Raw genomic sequence first — 19,846 nt, forward strand, 5'->3', positions numbered from 1 at the left:
GCAGGAGAAAGAGACTTCCCTCAAAGCCTGAGGTACCCTTGCAGAACAGCTTCACCACTTTGCAGACTGAAGAGGAAAGACCCGTCACATCAGGAGAGATGCTGGAGCTAAGTGAGGCAGCCTGGTCTGCTCCCTATGTAACAACCAGAACAACTAAGAAAAGGTAATGGGTGATAGTAGTAAACTCCCTTCGGAGAGGTAGAGAGGCACCCATCTGCTGACCTGAGGCACTCTCTAGAGAGGTCTGCTGCTTTCCAAGGGATCGTATCAGGGATGTCACCGAGACACTACCAAGCCTTGTACCGTCCACTGGCTATCATCCACTGCTGTTGTTTCACATGGTCACTAGTGATACACCCAGACACAGAAGGCAAAGGCAGGGACTGGGAGAATGAAAAACCACCCGCTGTAGGAGAAGATCAGGTTTGAGACCATCTAAGGAACGTGAAGGTGCACAAGTCCATGGGACCTGATGAGATGCATCCACAGGTCCTGAGGCAACTGGCGGATGAAGTGGGCAAGTCACTATCCATCATATTTAAGAAGTTGTGGCAGTATGGGGAAGTTCACACTGACTGGAAAAGGGGAAACATAACCCCCATTTCTAAAAAGAGAAAAAAGGAAGACCCAGGGAACTACAGGCCAGTCAGTCTCACCTCTGTGCCCAGCAAGATCATGGAGCGGATCATCCTGGAAACTATGCTAAGGCACATGGAAAATAAGGAGGTGATCGGTGACAGCCAACATGGCTCCACTAAAGACAAATTGTGCCTGACAAATCTGGTGGCCTTCTATGACAGGGTTACAGCCTTGGTGGATAAGGGAAGAGCAACGGACATCATCTACCTGGACTTGTGCAAAGCATTTGAACCTGTTCCACACAACATCCTTGTCTCTAAATTGGAGAGACATAGATTTGACAGATGGACCAGTCGGTGGATAAGGAACTGGCTGGATGGTCGCACTCAAAGAGTTATGGTTAATGGCTTGATGTTGAAGTGGAGACGCGTGACAAGTGGCGTTCCTCAGGGGTCAGTATTGGGACCGGTGCTGTTTAACATCTTTGTTGGCGACATGGACAGTGGGATTGAGTGCGCCCTCAGCAAATTTGCCACCAACACCAAGCTGTGTGGTGCGGTCGACATTTTGGAGGGAAGGGATGCCATCCAGAGGGACCTTGACAGGCTTGAGAGGCAGGCCCATGTGAACCTCATGAAGTTCAACAAGGCCAAGTGCAAGGTCCTGCAATCCCAAGCACAAACACAGGCTGGACGATGAGTGGATTGAGAGCAGCCCTGAGGGGAAGGACTTGGGGGTGTTGGTTGATGAAGAGGAAGGAATTCTTTACCGTGAGGGTGGTGAGGCACTGGAACAGGTTGCCCAGAGAGGTTGTGGATGCCCCATCCCTGGAAGTGTTCAAGGCCAGGTTGGATGGGGCTTTGAGCAACCTGGCCTAGTGGAAGGTGTCCCTGCCCACGGCAGCAGGTTTTGAACTAGATGATCTTTAAGGTCCCTTCCAACACAAACCGTTCTATAATTCTATGGTTCTATGGTTCATTTAAAGTGTCAAGCTCAGTCTTGGTGGCATGTTTTAAAAAACTTCAGCTTTCATCAAACTGGCTTCAAATGCAAGTTATTGTTTTGGCTCCAGACACTACCCCCATGGTCAGACATTTTTCTTGTCATGTAAGAAACCATTTTCCTCTTTTGGATCAAAAAGCAGTACATGGTCTTGTCTACAACTTGGAGCACTTTAAGGAGTTTTCACAGTTTTCTTTTTGACCCCCTGGACACAGACCATCACTTACCCATTTCATTGCAAACATCTGCCTAAGTAGCAGCAACACACATAATTATGCCTTGCCTCAAGTCCTTTTTTTGCTGACAAAAAAGTAAAAAAGCTGCCAAAAGCTTATTTTACCATATGGAGGGAAAAGAATTTCTTCTCAGGAGCTGGGGGGGCTAGAGAGAAGACATACAATTAAAAATTTCATTTACACTATCATGCAAAAGTGCAGCGAGGTATTTCTAAATGGAATCATGATTCTAAAAGAGATCTCCAAGTTTCCAAAAAGATAGAGATTTACTGAATTAAGTTATTCTCTGAACTATTGTCTTTCCCTCAGTTTGGGGATTTAGATACGTTGAATTCTCATCTTTTTAAATCAAAAAACTTCCTCCCCGAATTGTAATTTCAGATTACAGAAAGCGCAGGGTTCTCAGTCTACCAAATGTGTGTTTCCCAGCCACTGGCAGACATGCACTGGCTTACACCTCTTCCCCTGTGGAACCACCATGGATGAGTCAGCTCCCCCCCTTCACCTCAGCTCTTCCATTCTTTAATCTGGCATAATTACTTCTCTCACAAAAGCATGCAGTAAATTCAGATCTAATCATGGCTTTGAGCTGGCATAAGCTTAAAAAGATACAAAAATGCTAACAGGAACTCCAGTTACTCATTGCAATTTTGAGCAAAGAGAAAGGCATCAATTAATTTTCAAAGGACAAGTACAGTGCTACTGCAAGAAAGTTGCATGCTAAAATTGTACTGAAACATCTTCTTTTCATATATGTTTCACCCAAGTAAACTTGGGTGTCTATTAATCTGAGTCACATTTAAAACAACAGCAAGAGCTGATAGCTTCCGTGCCATGCCTGCAAAATAATTACTTCTACATTGCAAGGCTATAATTATCTCTGATACCAGAGCAACTTTATACTGTGCTAAAGCCTTGCTAGTATTTCCTCCATAAAATAACAAACTTTGACACAAACAGTACTTAAGCATCACCACAGAGATACAGCAAAAACACAGATATAAGCTAAAGAGCAAGAGAGGAAATTTGAATGGAATTACCTTATTGTGCTAATATAGTCCGACCTAATATTTTAAGGGGTCATCCAAGAACCTTTGTTTGCAGAACAAAGCAGGGTCAGTCAGATTTTGCTCTGTTTGACTCAAAGATTTCCCAATACTTGTAAATCCTCCATATAACCAGACACAAAGATTAGAGGACACAGTTTTAATTATGCTTGTGTAAGTATAAAAGAGTACCGTTGATTTAGACAAGTTTGAAAAACACACAAAGTATATATCTATGTTGAAATAAGAAATTAAATGCAATAAAACCTATATCTGATCTTTTTGTTTTACAAGGAATGTTTTCAGTATCTGTCTAAGTTAAGTTTTGGAGCTGAAACAGTAATCCAAAAGCAGTGCCTTGCACAGATCAGATTATTCTTCCTTGCCAAATAGATCATCCAGAAGAGGTAAGTATTTGATCCCTTTCACAGGAATGGATGGTGGTTGTCCGCTCCAGTCATCTTCATTCTGAAATTAGTAACCCGAAGAATATCTTAGAATATAATATTGAAAACAAGAATAATTAAAAGCTGGTCAACATAAGATTGAATGAGCTGCTTCATTTCCACATACAAATCTGTGAAAAAGTGGACCATAATATAGCACATCCTCTTAAAAGATTACTACACGCACATTTTTATCAAACTTGCAGAATATTTTATTAAAAATATTTTCGATCATTAGCCCTTTTGCTGATATTTTCAAATTAAATAATGCTATATTTTCTTTATTAAGATGCTTATACTTGAAAATCTTGCAAGTCATCTATATCTCAACACCAAAAATCATACAAAATAATGAGAGAGAAAGAAGAAAAAAGTCAGCTAAACAAGCACAACTCTGTTGCTGAAATCTATCTGTCAAAGACAGGTACTGTAGCCCCAAAATATTGCTGTTAATTCATGGTAAGTCATGAACAGAATGACAATTGGATTCTAAAGTTGAATGAGATTTAAATCCCTTCCTTTCTCTGATTTTTTCCATTTCTTATTGATCTCTTCATTAAAATATTCTTGTACTGTACCAAAGATAGCCTAGGTATTGCAGCTAACTAACAAAATAATAATGTTGATAAAACTCTGTAAACTATACTGGCACCAATTTGGGCGCAGTTCATTAAAAACAGTGCTATATGTCAGTATGACAGTTACAGCAAGGCTTTGGAGCTGATGAGGAACTGATTATGCCAGCATGATGACGACTGATTACAATTTCTGTTGATGTTCTTTCTTCCTTTTTGATTTCAGCTGTAACCTTCCTCACATAACTCCATGTACCATTCTCAACTGGGCCTCCTGGGCATCAGCCACTCCTGGAAAGCCCATCCACTGGCTGTCCTCCAAGGAAAGATAACATCTTCTTCATACCCAAACAAAACCTCATCTCTTATGCCGATCAGAACACCACAAATGTCCATTTCAACCTCCTGCTTATTTCACAAGCACCTTTTTCTCCACACCTTCAACTTGTGAAGGCTGCGTCTTGGTTCCACCGCCACTTGCAGCCCACCTTCACCCCATAGAAGCCATCTCATTCCCTCACCTGCCAGAAATCAAGTCATGCTCAATGGCTAGATAAGCCATCCTGTGAGGGGAAAAAAAACGGTCAAACACATTCAACAGCAAGTGTATCTGTGCCTCTGCTTCTTTCACCCTTGCTTTTTGGTACAGAGCTTAGCACCACCTTCAAGGCAAAAATCCTCTGGGCACAGGCTCTGAAATTCTTTTTGTTTCTGTGGTACTGAGGCTCACGAAGCCCCTTATCCTGACACAACCTCCTGCGAGCAGTCACTGTTTAAGTAGAGTTATAACTTAAGCACAGAATTCTTCCGTAAAATCAAAGAATATCCACTGAACAAAACCTAATGCACACTTTGAACCACAGGACTGCTGTATAAAACACATGGAAGGGCTTTGATTTTATCTGTACAAGATGGAAAAATTGTTGTTAATGACAAAGTGAAAAAGAAACCACTATGGAAAGCAGAGCAAACCAGCAGCATTGGGCCCTCATGAGATGCTACAGAAGAAAGAGCTGGTAAGCCAAGTAAGAGAGAGGAGTCGAGTTAATAGCACATTACTTGAGGAATATTGGTTTAAACTATGTAGCCGTTGAACTTGAATTTAAAGGAATGCTATGTTTCTAAACGGTTTGAATACAATCAAACACATCCTGTACAAGTATAGCAACACATTGGCTAGGTCAGAACAGCAAAACTATGTGTTGGCAGAAGGGCTTCGGATTTATCTGTTATGAAGTTTTTAAAAATCAGTAAAATTGCCTTATGCACCATCTATTTTAAAATGTTCCATTCAGCACAAGATGGCAAGATCAGATTAATCTCTGCAGTTTGTTGATACCACATCTTTATTTACCCTAAGTAGCAGGCTGGTGGAGATACACAAACTTGATCCATCAATACTGTTCTTGCTGTACGCCTACCCGTGATGTGGTGTACTATATACAAGGTTCTATGGAGTTATAAAAAATATATAGCTATTTTCTGCAGTGTCAGTGGTGTTTAAACTATTTCCTGACTACCTCAGCAAGCAAACAGATCGTTTGACATATGACAACAATATTTGTGGGTGAAGCGGTATTCACGCCCATTGTTCATGGACAAATACACCTGTTTCCCCTTCTCTTTTTTTTTTCTTCTACAAAAATGTCACAGACATGTGACACCTATTAGGCATGGGGGTGTTACAGGGCTCCTCGTCCCGGTTTAACTTCTCTGCTTCGTTCTAAATATCCCAGAAAAAATTAATTACTTGAAGAAAACAGGTGCAAATACGCAAATATGAAAACCATTGTGGTCTCCATTGGATAAAGCACTCATGTTAACATTGGACAAATTATATCAATGTACTGTACTGTTCCTTTGCTCAGATACACTGGTTTTACCTTGAAAGGAATCTTTATCGTCTGGCAAGCAGGGATTTGATTCTCTCTCCAGTTCAGCCCATCCACAAACTTCTTATATTCCACTTGCTTATGGTCATTTTCAAACCTAAGCAGAATATCCATAAGATGACTCAAGGTTAAAGGAAATTTTTAACAAAGTTGTATCATATTACATACAGCATACTAATGCATTACCTTTTGGATAAAAATTTTTTACTCCTTTGTTACCAAACACCAGCAGGAGTACAGAAAAACACTACCAAACTCTCAAAAACTTCTATATCATACATTCTATTCCATATTCTTACACCTTATTATTATCTCTCATAGTAGAATTCAACTTCTTTAAGGTTTATTACATTTCAAGTAATTTCATTTTACTTTTGAAGCTTTGCCCAACCTTTTCCAACACTGGGAACTCACAATTGGTGACAAAGATAGAGTTGGGATGATCAGTGTATGATTCCTTTGTGTAGAAAAGAAACAGGTAGAATGACACGAGAGAGCTGTGTTATAACACAACTGACGGCTTTATATGATTCTACAATCATTTTCTGAAAGCAATCCTTCAGAAATGCTGTTTGGATACATCTTGGGATCATTTTACAATTGACAAACACACAGCTCTCTAACCTATCAAATAATAGCCAGATTTAAAAATCACAAGCCTTGTCATTTGGCAGTTGTTTCATGGCATTGTTCTTTATTTGTATGGAATAAATATATATATATTTGTGTCAATTATGAGGGTCCCCTAACTGCATGAAGATATATATGCCGCCAGCTAAGGTCTACAGGTACATGTGGAACATGCTATCTCCCTCCCTCAAATTTCTAAAATCATTACCCTGCACTAACAAACCCCATGGGAGCAGATTTGTAAGTCACATCATCCTTCTGCCATTGATTTGGATGAAGCAGCTTCAGCAAAAAAGTCCTCAATTCAGCAGAACACTTAAGTGATTAAGGCACTTGGGAACCACTGTTATTTCAGTGGGACTAGTCAAATGCTTGAAAGATACCCACAAGCTGAAGCTACCATGCAAATCATTCTTGAAATGAACAGCTTAACTGCTCTGCTATAAATACCATGCTAGCAGTTTCTGTGAATGACATCTGTCTCACCTAACACTAACTACATATAAAAGGGACCTCATTTAGGCATATAAGCCCACCCTGGAAGTGTCTGTGTTTCACTGGGGTCCATGGAGAGACATATACAACTAGCAAGACTCAGTACCTACTCTTTGGTGGGAAACATCAGCTTAAACAGTTCTGCCCTATAATCTGGTGAGACAAATACTACTGCACAGGAGCAAGATCATCTCCAAGAAACAAGTCTTTTAAAAAATTATTTTGTCTTGTTCTTAAAGAAATAGCACTGCACAAAACATGGGCCTCAAAACCCTTCAATCACTGCAGAATGTTCTGGTAAAAATTAAGCATGAAGGTACTTTAAGGGAGAATTTACAGCACGAACTTGGAAAACAATACCGGAGAAGAGGAGAAATATATCTAGTGACAAAAATAAACTGCAATAAACTGCAACTCATCCTCTCCTTCTCCTCCCCCCACACCTTTCATTTAATAGTCAGCAGGAGAGATAATAATAAAATATACTGAGAGCCATAAACAGAGACGCTAGCGATAAACTGGAATGTTAAGTACAGAGAGTTACGCTGAAGATGAAAGCAAAGTCAGAAAAGAATGCTACTGTTACTAGTATTAAAGAGGAGCCTGAAACATTGCCAATGAGAAACCCTCCTATGATAGCTTGCTGCTTTATAATAGCTCACATGCAAGTTAACATTTTCATAAAGCCTTGCTTTTGGGGAATATATCCACTACATAAGAAAATTATCATTCCCACTTCTAGGGGGTTCTTGTTTCTTTCAGATTTTTTTGCAGGTGGCAATTGGGAAAAGAAAGGAGTTTTGCATTAGAAGTAACGAGACAATAAAAAAGCTTATACCTCTTGGCAAAAAACTATGGCACAAAGATTTTTAATTTCAGAACTATCATAATGATTGTTTTCTTTTACTATATATGTATTTATCTTTTGCTCATTGTGAAAAGTCAAAAGATTAAGTCTACTGCCAAGATGCAGAGCTGCATAAGCAGGATTTTTAAATAAAGAACAAGTGAAGGCGTGGAACTAGTTGAGGCAATGAAGTCAAGGAAAGCATTGCTTCTGCTTTCGACAAACTTTAACAGGGAGAAAAGTCCTTTGATGTGACAGCACTGGCAAACTGAGATGACAACATGGGCATGAAGCTAACTATAACTAAAGATTTTAACACGGGCAGAGGAAACAGAATTCCTAAATCCCATATTTCAATAGCTACAGAAAGCAGCTTAAAATATTACTCCAGAATAATCCAGAAAGAAAAAAAAATAACCTACTCTTTAGTTCTCTTGCTTGCTGTGACTTACTGTATCAATCTACTAAAAGCACACACTTGCAATTTGGCACAGAGTATCCAGATGGACTAAGGAGATGTTATCAATTTGTGCATTGTTAGGACAGAGATGTCATACATTTCAGTGGCTGGAGTTAATATGACTGAAAGTGACAGTGCTCTTCAGGAAAGGAAATTAGATTTGTCTTATCAAGAAGATGCAACAAAGATCTCTTGAAACCATGCTTCTCTTCAGTTTTGCCCTATGACTTCACCAATGCATGTGATTTTAGACTATGAAATCACTCCCCCATCCCTATCATAGTTTGCAGAGGTTTTTTTTTTTTCCTTTGACATTACAGAAATAATCGCACATTTCTGCTTCTAAAAATATATTCATAATTAAATACTCCAGATACGTGAAAAATCTGGTTAAATCCCATTATGACCATTCCTGAGGATGCTTTGGTGAGTAAAGGCTACTTATAAATATTTTTTCTTTCCCATCAAGAAATCTGTAACCAAAACATTTATGTGAAAAGTTCATGTACATACAGAGGTTTTTTAATTCCTTAGTTTTGAATAACATTTATTAAGAAGTTAATCTTATAATAGAGGAGAAGTATCATGCTGCTTTAACCTTAGAGAAAATGTTGGGATTCTTCAGCCTGTTTGATAGTCTCTGTGTAACACAGGTATAAACTTAAATTGTCATAAACTGCTCATAAGAAAAGATTTAAAACAGCAAGCATGGACAAATATATGCAGCTGATCAGTATGAATTAAGTAAGGGCTACCACCTTGTGTATACATTTATTCACATCTTGAACAAGTATAAATTGAACCATCAGTTCCTCGGGACACTGAATAACAGAAATAATTTCTTTTAAGAGATCCAAATATTAATGCTAGAGAGTCTTTTCATCACAAATGGCATAGGGAGTCTCAGGCATCAAAGCTAATGAGCAGAAGACAGAGTGCAGGAGAAAGATCTTGTGACCATTTCCAATCTTGCTCCTGCTACCAGGACACTTGCTGTAGCAGGAAAAGAGGGCTTGCTTCCTGAAAGAAATAGGTCAGCCCTAAAAAAACATTACAGGTAGGCAACTAGGTAAAAAATTATTACCCAGCCACAAACCAGGGCAAAGCTGAGCAGGCAGGAGCAGCCTGGCCTGGCCTATTAATGACTTGAGAACTGGGATGACCATGTAGAAGGCCCATTGTTATCAGGGACTGCTACCTGAGATAGTAGGGATTAACTTTTTCAAAACAACAAGCCCCCCTCCAGAGTCCAATAGTCCTACCCTGGTACTGTGGAGAGGTGAAGAACTACACAGCTGCTTTTAACAGAAATTAACTGACATATTTTAAAAAATAGGGACATATGCTTAACAACTAAACTAATGCAGAACAACCAATGTATAATATTTGTAAACTTGTCATCCATTCTTTCTTCGCTCCATTTTTTCTTTCCTTATCTGCCAGCTGTTTATATAACCTCTAGGGAAGGACTGCATCTTTTTAAGTCCTTGTTAGCATACATTTAGCATTGCAGTAAATAGAAATAACAGAAAAAAAACCCCTAAATTCATCACTTGAGCACTTTAGCAACATTTATTTATTAAACAAACTATAATTGTTCATTATGCCTGCATAAATTTAAAGAAATGTTTACAATGACTACTGTAGTTTTCTGGCAGAAACAATTGTGTACCATCTGCACTGCTCAATACATTGTGATTAAAAGTCTGTATTGCCTTGTGATTAAAAAACTAAGTGAGAAAATGCTGATGGAGAAAGGAAATGCTTTTTAATAAGCCAGCTCAGGTAAACTGGAAAAAAGGACACATTGTTGGGTACCTAAATCCTACTATTTCACCATCCCACAATTAAATATATAAATTTACACTAGACAGACAATATGAAAGGGTCTTATAAAACCTCAGTCTTTGTGCTAATTCTCCCTGTACTCTGTGGAAACTGAATGGTCTTTGGGTACAGTAAACAAAGTGTTGGGTCATCTGGAGGCGACCACAAAATTAGACAGTAACTTCTAGTCCCATCCCATGCTTTTAATGAGTGACAGATCATTGCAGTATAATTTACAAATGTAAATAATAAATACTTTAAGAGTATTACCTTTCAAAATAGAAAAATAGAACCATTAAGTCCTACAGAAAGTCTTTGCCACCTAATCTCAGATAGCAAAGCTGAATAAACATATAGCTTCAGTCTTCAACTATTATCTGATCACATCATCTAGCATCATTTTATAGCTGAATGGGGTCCAGCTAGTGCATTAGCTATATATACTGATTTTGTGGGAATCAATCCAACAACTTTTATTGTACCACTTTTTTCCTTCAAAAATACAGATATACACAGCAGGAACACCACCACCACCACCACTTGCTTCAGAAACATCAGTTGACACAAAATTACATGCTTCCTCATTGGAAAAAAACAGGGAAGGAATATTGTTGACAAACTTTGCCCACATTGAATTGCATGCTCCCCAAGAGCGAGACTGTTCTTCATTAACAATAAACCTGCCTGTTTCATGATTCTTCAGTCTCAAAACTACAGGAAGCAAGAGGAAAGAAAGAGAAAAGTCTAAATCTCAGGCAGCCAACTCTACTCGTCGATTTCTAGATTACTGGAAATTAACTCCTATTAAATAGACCTCAAAAAAAAAATCTTTCCCTAACTCTGCACCCTCATGAAACAATTAACTTACCAAGCAGCAACAGCTACACACATTATTAAGACTGTGACAATCTTCATTCTTACTTGCAGTGCAGTGACTCACCACAAACTGCCATCTTTCGAAGCAGCTGATATGTAACTTAGAACTGGCATTACATATAGCACGCTATCATATGAAGTACTTCTCACACTGATTTCTGAGGCCCAGCTTCACACCATTTATCTTTCTCATACAGAAATCTCAACACAGGCTGGCCACAGCCCCTTTAGAATCAAAGGAAAATGGATGGTAATTTAGAAATCCAGCTCTTACACAGGCTGAGGAGATAACTATTCCCTTCTCCATCGTCTAGAGAAAGAACCTCCAGCGGGTGAATCCTAATTCAGCTGTCATGGGTACCTGGCTAAAGCTGGGTGAAATCCAGCCCTTCGTTTTCTCCTTGTCTTCTAAGCTTATCTCTAATTTTTATTACAATATACCGGGCTTTTTCTTTTTAACTGCCTACACTGAGACTCTTCAGGAGAGAAGAGGTTCATTTCACAAAAGCTTTCCCTGGTATAAATTCACAAACAATAAACTTATCTCTGGAGCCTATGATGTGCCAGGCTTGTCTGTTTTTCATCAGCATTGAGTTAGTACATAAAGGAAAACCTCCAGTCCCTTGTCTGTGCATCTATTCAATTTCAGCCTTTATGAAGTGGAAACTATGAGAACCCCTTGTCCAGTACAGGATGTCAATTGTCCTCCAACACTTCTTCTGTTGGGCAGCTTAGTGGGAGATCTAAAAAATGAGTTTTAGATTAATGCTAAGATTCAGACATGCTTATGATGACTAATGCTTCTAACCTAACTGTCACAAGTGATGAACAGCAAATTGCCAGAGTCATCTATCTGGCTACTGCAGGGAACTATTCTGAAAGTTTTTGGTCTGGAAACAGGGGCTTTGTGAAAAATAGCCCCTTAGGCTTCTTAAAGCAGTCTTGTTGCTATTGATTTAAGTAGGAAGTCTTGCTTACAGTACAAAGATGCTTCATTAAAGTGGATTCCACATTTCTGCCAGACAAGAGTCTTTTCATTATTCGATAAATCCAGATGCTTAGTTTGCAATTCCTCCTGAAATCAAGAAGCATATCTACCTAAAAGCATCTAAACATGACAGAAGACAAGACCTGCTTCTGCTTTTGACACAGTATGAAGGCACAGACAAAACATTTAAGGATTTCCCACAAGGGAAAGAAGAGACCAAAGAGCATGCATTTAAACCTATTACCAGAAAATCTGGCCATGAAAACCAAACTCAACATGACGTAAGTGTTCAAAACACCACAGGTTACTCTGAACTACTCTTACTCTAGCCTTTAATACAAGCACTGAATACTAGTTCTTTTCACTTCTATTCCCATTAATACAGCTAACCAATAATTTGTCTCGAAACAATTAAATGTTCTATAGAAAAATACCAAAACCATGCCAACACTCCTTTACCTTTTTAAAAATTACAATAAAATCTGTTTCAGGTGAGATTAATGGGAACAACTTTTATTTACTACTGATGCTGTCTACTTGCTTCGAGGACATTTCATTGTATTCATCTTGGTACGTTCCTTAAAACTCACATAATGTGCTTTCACAAGATTATTGGTTTTACTTTACATATACTCAGGAACAACTAATGCAAAAAAAAAGTGAATCTCATTGATAATTATAAGTATCAGTATCTGATTCCCATAAGACTAATTCCATAGAATTCTGGAAAAAAACCAGATGATCTACCATGCCACACAAAATGAAGACAAGTTGCTAAGACAGATGCACCTCAATTGATCATAAATATTCTATAAATAGGAAAGTCCCCATGTGTATAGAGACAAAATCAGCATTATGAAATTATTAATCTTATATAAATGACAAATTCTTAAGAACTGTGTCTGCAGTAGATATTTAGCATTGATTTGCACCCATGCATGCAGGTCATACTATCTGCCCTTAACTTACATGGTCAGTAAAGCTTGCAGATTATCATCAGCCAGTGGCAATTTAAAGGACTTGCAAATAGTCCTGCACATCTCATGGGGCAGCACTCCACATCTACACAAACAGAAGGAGAGGGGGAGAAGTTTACATTAGGTATTTTCCAGTTTTACTGCAAGTGAATGTTGCTGTGAACTGGAAAACATGTGAGGAATATCAGGGTGAAGGGTAAAGAAAACAAGGTTTTATGAAATTTTGCTACTACAAAGCCGAGAAACTTGAAGTGTACATGGTGGCCTGTCTCCCCCATGCTGAGGTCTTTAGTGATTCTCTGTGATTCTTTATCTGTGACATCAGAGAACAAAAAGGCCAAATGAGTCATAAAAAGCATCAGCTACAAATCCTTTCTTTTTTCCCTTAAATCACCATTTTTCCTCCTTGATTTAAAATACTGTGTTTTGCCTGTGAACAGGCATCTGATTATGTCACAGAATATTCAGTATAGCAGCTATAATAAAAAGTCCACAAACAAAATGAAAAAGAGACAAAAAGGCTATCCTTTTGTTGTCTACTGTCAAGTGCTGAGAGAGGCTTAACATTACAAATAATATTCTTTGGCTGTAATATATCATTTGCTCAGCAACAAGCAGAAAGTAGGTAGGTTTACAAGCAGAGCTTCCCAAATAACGCTTAGGATAAATAGAGGAAACTTACTTTTCACGGTCATTGTATATAAGCACCGCAGACAGTTGTTCAAAATTCTCAAAGTTATTTTTCTTTAGTTGTTGTTGAGCAGCTGAAAGGAGGGAGTGGAGGTCTATTTCATATTCATCTCTCACACTGTAATAGCGCCTGAGAGTCAAAATTTCATGTTCTGAAAATGCTCCATCAGTGATCCTGACTATCAAATTTCTGTTCACAAAAACAACAGCCTACATTAGTTTTAAGTAAAGGAGTTAAAACCAGTTAATAATCACTAAATTTAAGGGGGGGAAGGATTAAAGTGCACTCATCATAAAATGCTGTATTTAGATCTTTAAAGAATGGATCTGCTTAAATTTTAAATCCAGATCTGTTCAAGTAGGTATAATGGAAATTACCCGAGCTCTTAAACTTTTGCAGAATGTCCACATTTCCACAGTAGTTGGCTATGGATACAAACCCACATAATAATGACTGAAGCCTTTTCCCAGAGGTGCCATACTGGCATGGAATATTAGCAAAGATTAATTTTATCATTGCATTTATCCAACAAGATAGTGAATTAACAAGGTATTACCTTGTTTTGTTCCTAATTATATTTTGCATTCTGCAGCACATGATTAATTATCTGTAAACACAAAGCATGCATAACAACAGCTGCATAAAATGGAGAGAGAGAATTAACAACATCAGAGGAGAAGTGGGGCAGAAGATCCCAACAGAGAACAGAATGTTAAGTGTCAAGCCACACTTCACAAAGTATTGTAAAAGCTGGCCCTGATTGGTAACTTTCAGGGGAAAGCTGGTGGGAGGAAAACAGGAATTAGTCACAGAGAGAGAGGGAAGAAAATTACACCCAACTTGTAATCACAAGCCCTCCTGGCAAGAATGGAAGACAGGAGGCAGTAGCAAGACCAGCTTATGCTTGGACACTGTCAGCAGAGAATCATGCAGGGAAGAGCCTGAGGTGTGCTCTCCCAAGATTGCGTGTGCTGCTCAGACAAATCAGCCCAACCCAAGAAGAAGAAATGTTCCTGAGATCCATCTGATGAGCCAGTGCTGGCACTGAATGACGAGTCATTCCTAATATCAACAATTTTTGGCTGGTAATAGAGCTGGAGTGATTTCTGGGTAAGCTCCTGAAGGCACTTGTATATCAGCAAATGGACACAAGCTTTGGAGCTTAAGAACCAGGTCTAGTAATTACAGTTCAGAACAATCTCCCTCTGCTTTATATTGTTGGTAGAGTGGAGGAGAAGGACTAATTTTAAAGACTACATTGTCTTTGCAGTAGGGGTTTTGTTGCCTTCAATGATTACAGAGTTCTTCATATGTCCTGGATGTTGACACAACATAAGGGAAGAAAAACACCAGTAGCAAGGTATTCAAGGAAACCTAGGAGGCTTCCTGCTCTCCTGGAAAAAACTGGCCTGAACTGTAGGTTACCTCAGCTGCTACAAGGCCTCTTGAAAAACCTGGCTTAGTGTAACTACATTAGCGTTATGATCCCAAACATCTGCCTCTGGTGAACTCAAGTTCAGGAGGATTTTTTTTAACAGCAAGCATCAACATAGGCCTATGTCCCTCAGTCAAAATTAGATTAATTATATATGATACTGCTGGATAAACTGCACTAAGAGTAAGCTTCACCATAATTGTTGATGCAATTAGAGCTGTACCTTGTGGTACCCTTGAGGGTACTGCATCACTGTGATTACATACCGATCTTCAAAAACTAATGGAAGAAATTATTAGTGATGCACAAAGTTCGGACACAAAACTCAAACTGCTGTCTGGAGAACAGTTAAATTCTTGAATGAATCTGATAATGGGTGTCTTAAGATCCACACGTGAACTGAAAGCACAGAAACTTAGTACCCTTCCAAATTGCAAAATTTTATCAACAAATATAATTTTTCACTTGCTTCCTCTCAGAGGCTTGTGCAGTCCTGTTCAAATGAAGATATCTCTTCATAGAATATGATTGCACTTATACAGCTATTCAAAAAAGGATGTTAAACACTCTATAGTGTCTACTTTGACTCAACTGCTGCTTTTTTCATATTAAATAAATCAGAAAGATCCTTTATTTGCAGTGGCAGGAGATAAATATAAGGACAAGACACATTGTTGACAGTAGCAAACCTTATTTGAGATTATGCAAACTCAATGACCAAAACTTGGTCCATCTATTAATATTATCATTATCTTGTCAGTATTATTTTTCCACTTACTGAATATTATTATTTGTTTTGTAGCAGCATTCAGAGATCCAGTCAAAACTGAAGCCTCTTTCCTGGAGCCTGCAGTAATATTACTGCAAACACAAAGAAGAGGACAATACTGCCTGATAAGCCTGGCACTCTAAATGCTTGGGCTGGCAAAGCTGAAAGCATGTAGATAACATCACCCATCTGAATATTTCCACAGACTGGATTTCTATACATGGCACAGATTTTTCCAGTGTCAGGATTTTAAAGGTCTTCTATTTTCTCAAGTCAGTCAGTGACAATCAAAGTCACCACCCCCACCCCCACCCCCCGACAAAATTATTGTCTCCTTTGGGAATTAAGGAATATTTTAGTGATTGCTAGGGACTAATGAGCGAGACCCAAGATTCGCAAACAGAATTACATCTAAACTCCTCCTGACAAAAAGAAACAAGCTGCAACATTTGTTCCCACAGCTTAGTTATCTTTTGTTTTACTTTTTTTTTTTGTTGTTGTAGAAGAATAAGACAGATTGCAATCTGAATTTGGTAAAGAAAGAAGAAATAATAATTAACTGCTTAAGAGAGCTCTTTCTCAAGCTGAATTGAAGACAGGCATCTTTGTTAAACCCACATGGTTCTTTGTCTCTAACAGCGGTCTTGCAGTAGCTTATGAGAAAAAGCAGTCTGGATAGGATCATGTGATGCACAGGCATCTAAGTTTTACTTATTTTTTTCTTCTCTTTTTAAGAAAGCTTTCAATAGTTTTAACGATAGCTTAGGTGATAGCTTCAGTGTACACAATGTATATATTTCCTGGACAATGATTTGGGTTCTGAATGTAGTTAAAGTAAACTGTATAACTACAATTCTGCTTCACTACATCATACTTAGAGGTGTATTTTTAAATGCAGCTCATATAAAATTACAGAGGTAGAAAGGAAGAAATCTGAACAAGCAAATTCAGAGCACAGTAAAGCTTTAGCTATATTTAAGATAAGAAAAGAGGATTATCATGTTGGTTGAAGCTGTCATAGAGATAATTGCCTGTACTAAAAATAATCATTTGTAGTTAGTTATAATCATGAAATGCCATGACAGATTAAAAATAAACAGTGATGTACACAAGAAAATACAAAACTGAAAGAAAAGTACATATTCTATTCACAGAAAATATCTTTGACTTTTCACAGGTGCAAAGAGTGCTCTCATCTTTGTCATTAAAATGTTTCTTTTGTTCTAAAATAAGATACATGGATAATAAAAAGAAGAGAGCCTTTAGATTACTGGGTATAATATGAATGAACAGAAACAAAATCTACTATCACTATAAAGCACAGAAGTTAAATGTTCCATAGAGGCAAATTCTTCCTCTGGCAGTGTGAATGCTCCCTGTTAGACCCTCTGCAGTCCCACCACAGGAGGGATATAGACCATTAGTAGGTGCTCAGGCTGGCCCAGGTGAGCATTGAGGCCAAGAAAACATTTAGTAGTGGGTTCCCCTGCTTTCTCTCTTGCTTATGGAGAGGGCTACTGCATTTTTGTTGCTGAAACCAAGTGCCTCACTACCATATGACTAGACATATCTTACTCCATGCCACAGAACAGCACTACCCTAAATTAAACAGCTGGGCTGTTCACAGCTGCACAGAATACGACTGTGATTAAATTTACACTCAACTGAGCCTCTTCCTGATAAAATAAAAATCTTTCCCTGCTGTTTAAAAGCATACTCATCCCTTCTAAAAGTATGCTCCACCAATTTTCATCATGCAAATGTTCCAAAACTTTGACCTGCTCTTAGTGCCTTTAAGAAGATGAAGTTTTACAGATTATTATTTCATAATTTGAATTAAAACCATAATTATTTGATTTCACAGTTATTGTGCACATAAATTAAAACCCTTTTCCAAGTGCTATAAAGTTTCTCCAGACATACATTAACTTTAAATTTTGTCCCCTTCTTACTCTAGTAATAACATTTTCCCTCTTAATGCAATTAACAATTCAAAATCTTGCTTCTGTTGAGTAAAATACCTGAGTCTAGAAATATTTTGACCAAAAGCTGCCAATAACTATGGCCCCTTTTAGTTTAAATACTACCTTTTAATCACTTATCTTTCATTTCTGAATACCAGTTTGTTTTGATTTCTCACTACTTCCACTTTGAACTGATGGAAGAACCTTCTGCTGATCTATATCTCTCCCGAGATATTTCAGAAGCAATTTCTGCCTTGGTTAACATTCCTATAGGGATGACATTCCACATAATATACATCTACTTATATGCTTTAGTTATTATGACAGTTTCTAAATACATAGTGTATTACCACTGTGAAAACCAAATGCTTCTAGCTAAAATTTCCTCCTCTGTTTGACATCATTAACTTTACCAGTACCCAACACAGTTCATACGCTCAAGTATTCTGGCTGTGGGATAAACTGAAATCAGCTTACATTTGAGCATGATCCTCTTTCAAGTATCTATACATTTCCCATTGCCATATCTGGATCATTGCCAGAATCCAGATTTCTACTCCCCCTATCTACGGTAAAATTACTATCCAAGCATTAATTATTGCTCTCGCTACTGCTTTCCAGTCTTTTTTAAAGATGCTTACAACTGCATTCTATAATTTCAATACACCTCGATTCCATGAAGACTCTCTTTATCAATTATTCAAAACCCAAATAACACCATTTTCAGCAGGCAACTCAAACATTCCTTCTTGAATTTCAAAACAACTAATTAATTTTTTTGACTCTCAGGGTGGACTTTTCTTTATCCTTCAGTGTACATATTACTGCGGGCTTGCCTTTCTTCACAACACCCTATGCCAACTCCATAAAAGGTAGACAGATTTTAGTTGTGCTTTTCAGCTTACTTGAAACTATCACATTTCTCTTTTTTTCTGGGGCACGGATTCACTTTCTTTTTCACACAGGTCTCCAAGTAAATGCAAAACAAATGTACGCCATTTTTCAGCTAACATGTGCAGAAAGCATCAAGAAACAGTCATGCTTTATACATTTTTGGGGAATGTGCCTTCATTAAATATTAAAAACCAAAATCCCCTGTCTTACCTGAAAGGGTCATACTGAATCACCTTGGTATGCTCAGGGTCAGTGGCTGCAAACACCTGTCTGATTTCTCGGGAACGAGATTCAGTTATGTCTTTCAGTTTCTTAAGGATGACACCAATATCAGCCACGGAGAACTTAACAGAGGAAAGCAAGACATAGATTAGAGAGAAAAGCACTATGCAACCAACTATGCATGTACCAGCAAGAGTTGTCATGATGCAGGGCAATGCTGAACCACTAAGTATCATTAGTTTATTCATTGTCTCACTTCAAATGCATAAATCAACACTGTGGTACATTTGGAGGAAAGCTTGCTACTGAAAAAAATTGCTTCCTACTGAGAATATAAAAAATTAAACAAAAATCATCACATCATGCACACTCAGAAAGCTTATTCCAGCCACATAAAAGGACATCCACTTTTCCTTCAAACATTGTATTGTTAAAGAAAAAGTAGAAACATTTAAAGTACAGTTCTAATAACATGGTCCTCATTTCATGTTGGTACACCTCACTTAATTCTCAATTAATAAATTTCACCAAATTAAAATTAATCTTCTCACAGTTGGCTCTAATGAACTGCCTCAATAGATATTCTCATTCACATTAGACTATGTTGTCTTATACACTCAGAATTAGCAGATTGGAAATTTGTTAGGAACTGATTTTTCCTGTCATGTAAGAAGAATGCTTATTTCTTCCTAAATAGGCCATTAAAATAAATTTGAATTTAGATAAACAGAACTGCAACACTAAGGATTCCACCCTATATTCAGATTGTTGTGTTAGAACTCTACAAAAGATTATTTGCTATACTTATTTTTAACATAAAACATCTATGTATTTAGTCATTAAATCAGGGTTGAGTCCAAGTATGAGTATCTGATATGTCCTTACATCTATCATGCTCCACCTAATTTACAAAGCACAATGAACTGTCTTAAAATAGGTTTTTTTCCATTTCTTCCAGTAAGCAATGTTTTTTTAACTAGCAATTATTTGAAATT

At 37.9% G+C, this 19,846-nt stretch overlaps 1 protein-coding gene across 1 annotated transcript in view; it reads right to left on the reverse strand.

Annotated features, from left to right (window-relative positions):
- Positions 1 to 3,235: 3,235 nt before the first annotated feature.
- EFHC2 (EF-hand domain (C-terminal) containing 2) overlaps positions 3,236 to 19,846 on the reverse strand; it is a 62,087-nt gene continuing 45,476 nt past the window's right edge. Inside the window, exons 11-15 of the mRNA XM_010571372.1 lie at positions 18,840 to 18,973; positions 13,559 to 13,756; positions 12,869 to 12,961; positions 5,768 to 5,873; positions 3,236 to 3,331 (exon numbers count right to left, since the gene is read on the reverse strand). Coding sequence (XP_010569674.1) covers positions 3,236 to 3,331; positions 5,768 to 5,873; positions 12,869 to 12,961; positions 13,559 to 13,756; positions 18,840 to 18,973 — 627 coding nt within the window. The remainder of the gene's footprint in view (positions 3,332 to 5,767; positions 5,874 to 12,868; positions 12,962 to 13,558; positions 13,757 to 18,839; positions 18,974 to 19,846) is intronic.

Source organism: Haliaeetus leucocephalus, unplaced genomic scaffold (assembly GCF_000737465.1).
Source record: "Haliaeetus leucocephalus isolate CR32 unplaced genomic scaffold, Haliaeetus_leucocephalus-4.0 Scaffold317, whole genome shotgun sequence".
Classification (NCBI taxonomy): Eukaryota; Metazoa; Chordata; class Aves; order Accipitriformes; family Accipitridae; genus Haliaeetus; species Haliaeetus leucocephalus.